This window comes from Apium graveolens, chromosome 1 (assembly GCF_009905375.1).
Source record: "Apium graveolens cultivar Ventura chromosome 1, ASM990537v1, whole genome shotgun sequence".
Classification (NCBI taxonomy): Eukaryota; Viridiplantae; Streptophyta; class Magnoliopsida; order Apiales; family Apiaceae; genus Apium; species Apium graveolens.
Window position 1 is genome coordinate 144,443,136 of NC_133647.1, and position 5,979 is coordinate 144,449,114.

Sequence of the window (5,979 nt, forward strand, 5' to 3'; positions counted from 1 at the left end):
AATACAACTACATTTAATTAGTTGGATTTGCAGGCTCGGGCTAAAATAAAATAATAAAGAGTATTAATCCCGTTAAAAATATTGTATTATTGAACCGGGATAAAATAAAATAAAAATTTGAAAAAAATATATATTGATAGGTATATAATGTCATCGTGTTAAAATAAATGAATATATATTATCCATTGGATTTAAAATAAAATAATATTCACCCTACCTAAAATAAAATTAAACAAAAAATTAAGTATATTTTGTCAAATTTGGTTGATATAACGGGTTTAAAGCTAAAATAAAGATTTAATACCTCATACTAAAATAAAACAATAAATACTACGTATCTGACTAAAAAATATTATTGAACCGCGTTAAAACAAAATTATAATTTGATTTAACGGGCTTGAGGTTAAACAGTAATAATGTATATTATTGATTGTCAATAAAACCAAAAATAAATTCGAACTAAAATAATTCATATATTATTGATTCAGGTTAAAAATAACATTAAAGTGGGTATAATATAGGCTTCAAAGAGTTGGATAACTGGGATGCGACACAGACCGAAATATTAACATTTGATAGTTAGATTTATATGTACAATATTTGTGTTTATATAATTACGAGTCTTTTAAATTTTATAATATACAGGCTATTTAATAAATAAAAATAGAGATGATTCATTAGTCAGTATAATAGTGTCAAACTAATATAATCAATTTGTACTATTTAATTAGGCTAAAAAAATTATATAAATAATTCATGATAAATCAAAAATAAAATAAGAAAATATTTAGACCGGTTAAAATAAAATAATATGTACTTTAATCCGGGCTAACATAAATTCTAATACTATTTATACATAAAATTTTATCATTAATCCGGGTTTAAGCAAATTGTTACGTAAAATTTTACTATTGTTCTGTGTTTAAATAAATTAAAATATGAATATAGTTAGCTTTATTTAATTGATTAACAGACTAAAGATAATTCATATACTAATGATCTTAGCTAAAATTTACCTTTTAATTAAAACATAATTATCTTTTGTAAAAACGTATATAAATATTAATAAAACTATTTAAATCATTACATTATTTTTTAAAACTGAAATATTACTATCTTATACATCTATGTGTATTTATAATTATTATCAAATTATATTATTAAAATTTTAAAAAAATAAATTTTAAAACTTATATAATAATAATAATAATAATAATAAATAGTAAATACTCAACCAAACACATCAATTTAAAAAAGGAAAAAGTATAAGGTTCTATTCAAATCCCGGATGGGTTCTAATTCGTTAGCAGGCGGAGGATAATAGGCTCTAAAAACATATTATAAAAAATTATGAGTAAGGGTAATTAAGTTATCAAAAAAAAATATATCTCAAATATAATATATTCTAAGTAGCTTCTTCTCTTCTGAGCCGTCTCCCTCCTCTCTCCCCTCTCCTAGGGTTTATCAATTTTCAAGTAAATCGAGGGGCTTCTACTAGTTTTCTCCGGTGGAAAACTCCAATCCCTTCATTTTTTTATTCTCGTTGATTTCTTTTCAATAAAATCCAATTCTTTTGGGTATTTGTGTGTCTCTCCTCTTGGAGTGTGTATATGTCTCTCTTTTTGGAGTGTTTGTTATATTTTTGCTTAGTCATACTTGGGTTAATCTGGTATTGGATCTAGGACGAAGTTGCTGATATTTTTGTTAATCTGCAAAACCTGTATCGAATCTGGGACGGTGATGATTATTGCAAGAGCTCACCTTTCACAACTAAAGATTGTTCATCTTTTATGAGTTTACCATTTCGGCATGTCGCTGGTATCCGGCATGTAGATAGCTGGGGTGTCTTCGGCATGTCTATAGCTGGTGTCCGGCATGTAGATAGCTGGGGTGCCGCTTCTCCAATCTCATTTTATGCGATTGTTGTTTCTGAACATTGGGCTAACCATAGTTTTTACGTGATATGGTCATTGCGATGTTGCTATCTTCAGAAATGCTGGTGCAATTTGGATCGCCCGAGATGTCTTTGATTTCGTTTTTAGCTTCAAGAATTTTTAAATTATATGTGTTAAACGATCAGGAAACAAATCAACTAATTGATTTTAGTATGTTATTTGTTTTATCACCTGATTGTGTCGACAGTTGGGGGTTTGTCTCGACTGTATTATAATCAATTTAATGAAAATTTTCTGTATTTGTCAAAAAAAAAATTATCAAAAAAAATTCTAAAATTATATAATGTTAAAAGTAATTCGTACATGGGTATTAGGTTATTATAGATAGAAGAGAATAGAGATTATGGGTGTGTTTGGTATTGCTGTTGCAGACAACAACATCAACTTTTCGCTGAAAAGCAGTTAAAAAACTGTTTGGTAAAATTTAAAAGCTGCTTTTCTGAAAAGTGCTTTTGGCTTAAAAACTGCTGTTAGAGAAAGCAAGTCCCCCATGCTTTTAGAAAAAACTGCTTTTCAGCTGTTGCGGGAAGCAGATGCTGATTTCACCATCAAACCTTACCAAAAGCATCATTATTTTTAATTTTTTGCATCAAAACATATACGTATCAAAAAAATTACCAAACAGTCATCTGATTTTTACAACAGCACTTTTTTCAGCGGTACTTTTTTTAACAGAACAACAATTTTTAACAGCAATCCCAAACAGAGCCTATGTATGTAAATTTTTTAAATTGACGATAGCTTATTAAAAGGCATAGTTCTTTTTGCGAATCGGCTTGATACGCATTTAAACAAGTGCCGAACTTTACAAACAAGTGCCGAACTTTACAAACAATGTACTGCCTCTGTCCCTCCCATTTGTTTACACTTTCCTTTTTTGGATGTCCCTTCCAGTTGTTTACATTTCAAAACTTTCCAAAAATGGTAAGATTTTTATAATTTTTAAAATAACTACATCCATTATTTCTCTCCACTATACCCACTTTATACATATAATATTAATCGGTTCCATTACTTTACTCACTTTTTCAACTTTTCTCCATTATTTTATCATTTTTCTTAAATTCCGCGCTTACCCAAATGTACATTTGGGAGGGACGGAGGGAGTAATATATAATACAGATATACATCCGGGAAACTCTCCAACTGGTCTATTTATAATACGACGAAAACATCGATACGAGGGAATACAACCAAAATACATTGCTGTTACACTTTATTTTAATCCTAGCAGACAGCAGTAGTTTCTTTTTCTAGGAAGAGGTACTATAATATTAGCATAGAAATAAAATAGAAAGAGAGATACTATATTTTAAGTTGAATTGAATGTGTACTGTGTCGGCAAGATACAATTTTAATAGTATAAGACATGTTGTGTCTGCTCTAAATCACCACATATGGAGGGCTTGGTTTCCATAAATTGTAGAACAAATCAATATTTCATAAATCTAAATTTATAGTACTGTCCCTCTAAATAAGATTTAAAATTATTACTACCCCTCTGCATGAGATTTAAAATTATTAAACTATTACTCGAAATAAATGAATCATTCCCTTGATCTAAAATTAAAAAAAATTATTAACAATTAAATTTAGTCATTTATGAACTAATTTTTGGGATCTCTGTCATTTTTTATAGTAATATTTATAAGTATGTGATATGGTTTATCCAATAATTGAGATTGTGATGATTATGTCATAAGAATATTAGGATTAGATTAACAAAATAATATAGAAAAATAACAATCATGGAGTTGGTGCGACTTGTACATTTAAACCACTATATTATCTGATTTTGAATATATTAAGAAAAAAATAACAAAATAAACACAAATTACGCGCACATCATGATACTTCAACAAAGTCATTGACCATTGAGCACTTAACAACTGCTAAATGGGCTTTTCTTGAGATTCCAATACAAAGAGGTCCAATTGTCCAAGACAGGCCTTGTAGCCACTTTGTAATTATCCTAAGAGTAATGGTTGGCACCTAAAACTTTTTCTAAAATAGGTATAAAATTACTTAAAATGATAAATGGCAAAATTTTAATTTGTCAGCGTATACGGGAACCCATATCATTATCAGAAAAATTTTCATTTATAACATTATTTGTGAAAATTTTTATAACAATTTTTGAAACTTTTAACATTTTCTTTATTCTAAACATCCTTTAAAATTTCATTTAAATTCAGCCCATTATTGGCTTATTGTTTTGTAAATAATTACAAATTAATTATTAGAATAGTGAGAAAAAAATCAGTATCTATGTTATGGGTCATTTCTCCCAAGTCCCTGCTCATGTTTATTGCAATTTATTTTACATTGTATTAAAGCTGAGGTTTAACAAATTATATTTTTAGTCTCCCACTAGATGGACAATTTTATTACCAATATGTATCCATGGTTACAGAGTCCAATACATCATCACTAGAAGCAAAAATTTAGTTAACAGAACCACATTTTTTCCTAATCTGTCCTCCTTGACCTGTAATAACTCCAATGTTTCCAAGTTTAACCATTGATGCTGCAAAGTCACTTGAAAATAGACTAGGATACATACTATAGTCATTCACCATTGCAGCAGTTTCTTGGTTTGCCATTAAGGCTTGATCAGATTCAAGAAGGCCATAATTGTTCACAAGGTTCTTGTAATACGCGTTATCGAACATGTAAGTTGTTGAAGTGTCTAGTGGATTTAGCTTGCTGTTTGATCCATCTACATTAGGACAACTTCCTTGCAAATCTGTTAGTAGTGATGGATGGAGTGTTGGATCAGGCTTGCCGGAACTTTTGAAGTTAAATAGCCTCCTCTTGAATGTGAAGCATTGGGCATAGCCAATAGTATGTGCTCCTATACATGAATCAGTCTCTTATAAATGTTGTGCATGCAGTATTTAAATTGTGCAGCAAGTAGTCTTAGAATGATACACGAAAATGAAAGAAATGTATACAAGTAACAACGTATTACCTGAGAGAACTACAACATCTTTAATATCAAGACCATTTGAAGTGAACTTGGCAATGATTTTATCCAGAGGCTCAAATGGTGATGGTAAATTAATATTTGCTGCTTTCATGCTTGCTGTCAATCCATCTCTACGGCCTAACGCAACTTGCCAGTAAGGTCCTCCTGCCTAAATAAATAAGTGAAACTAAAAATGCTTACTTCAAAATTGAACACATATTAAAACTGGATCATCGATTGTTTCAAGATCATAACTCTTAAAGCTACACGTTCTGATAGATTTACCAGAAGACGACCTGACAGTAGGCAATGCCGCAAGGGATAGGGTGATATGCAACATGAATGTAATTAAATATGTCACGTCATACTTGGGTACACATTTGGTTAAAATTATGAGATCAATAAAATTACAAGAAATGAAAAGAAAGTAAATGAAATCAGAAAACCAAAAATATCTTAGTACCACAATAACAGCTTCTCTAGCTGCGAGAGTTAATATGTCAGCACAAGATACAGTTGAGGGACAAATTCTTTCTACATCTGCTTTTATGTTATCAATGATATCGAATCCTTTGACAGAATTCCGGTTGGGCCCTGCATTCTTCTCTCCTTTGAAATGAGCTGTGTCATCAAGGAGAACAGAACCATCACAGCCCTGTAACAAATTAAGAACCACAAGATCACAAGATTAGAAGCAATGCCTGGTTTAGTGACTGAATTGATGCAGCAAAATATATTTTAGCAGTGAAACTGAGACGAAAAATCAAGAAAATGATTAATTCATGATAATTACAAATAAAAAATGAAATGGTAATTACATTAACGAAACAATCATGAAACTGCAACCGGAGCAAAGATGCAGCAACTCTAGTGTTGTTCCTGAAAGCCGACCAAACATTGTACCTAACAATCATAGGCAAATTCGGGCAAGAGCTTTCGTAAAAATTGTAATCAAGCTGTCCACTTGTATTGATAGCCAAAAGAAAGGGAATAAGTAGGCACGACAACAGTGCACGAGCCATAGTTCTTGACAATGAGACTATTTTCTCAGTGTAA

General features: G+C 30.3%; 1 protein-coding gene across 1 annotated transcript; it reads right to left on the minus strand.

Annotated features, from left to right (window-relative positions):
- Positions 1–4,282: 4,282 nt before the first annotated feature.
- On the minus strand, positions 4,283–5,979 carry LOC141721092 (peroxidase 10). The gene is made up of 4 exons (XM_074523840.1): positions 5,742–5,979; positions 5,387–5,578; positions 4,927–5,092; positions 4,283–4,809 (listed from the first exon to the last, which is right to left on the minus strand). Exons 1-4 carry the CDS (start codon positions 5,943–5,945, stop codon positions 4,400–4,402), a joined length of 972 nt encoding a protein of 323 aa, XP_074379941.1. The 5' UTR covers positions 5,946–5,979; the 3' UTR covers positions 4,283–4,399.

Excerpts from the sequence above, each read along its gene's own strand:
- LOC141721092 (XM_074523840.1), bottom strand. The coding sequence starts at position 5,945 with ATGGCTCGTGCACTGTTGTCGTGCCTACTTATTCCCTTTCTTTTGGCT. Across the intron at positions 5,579-5,741 it reads TTCATGATTGTTTCGTTAAT|GGCTGTGATGGTTCTGTTCT; the intron begins GTAATTACCATT and ends AATTTGTTACAG. Across the intron at positions 4,810-4,926 it reads AGATGTTGTAGTTCTCTCAG|GAGCACATACTATTGGCTAT; the intron begins GTAATACGTTGT and ends ATTCATGTATAG.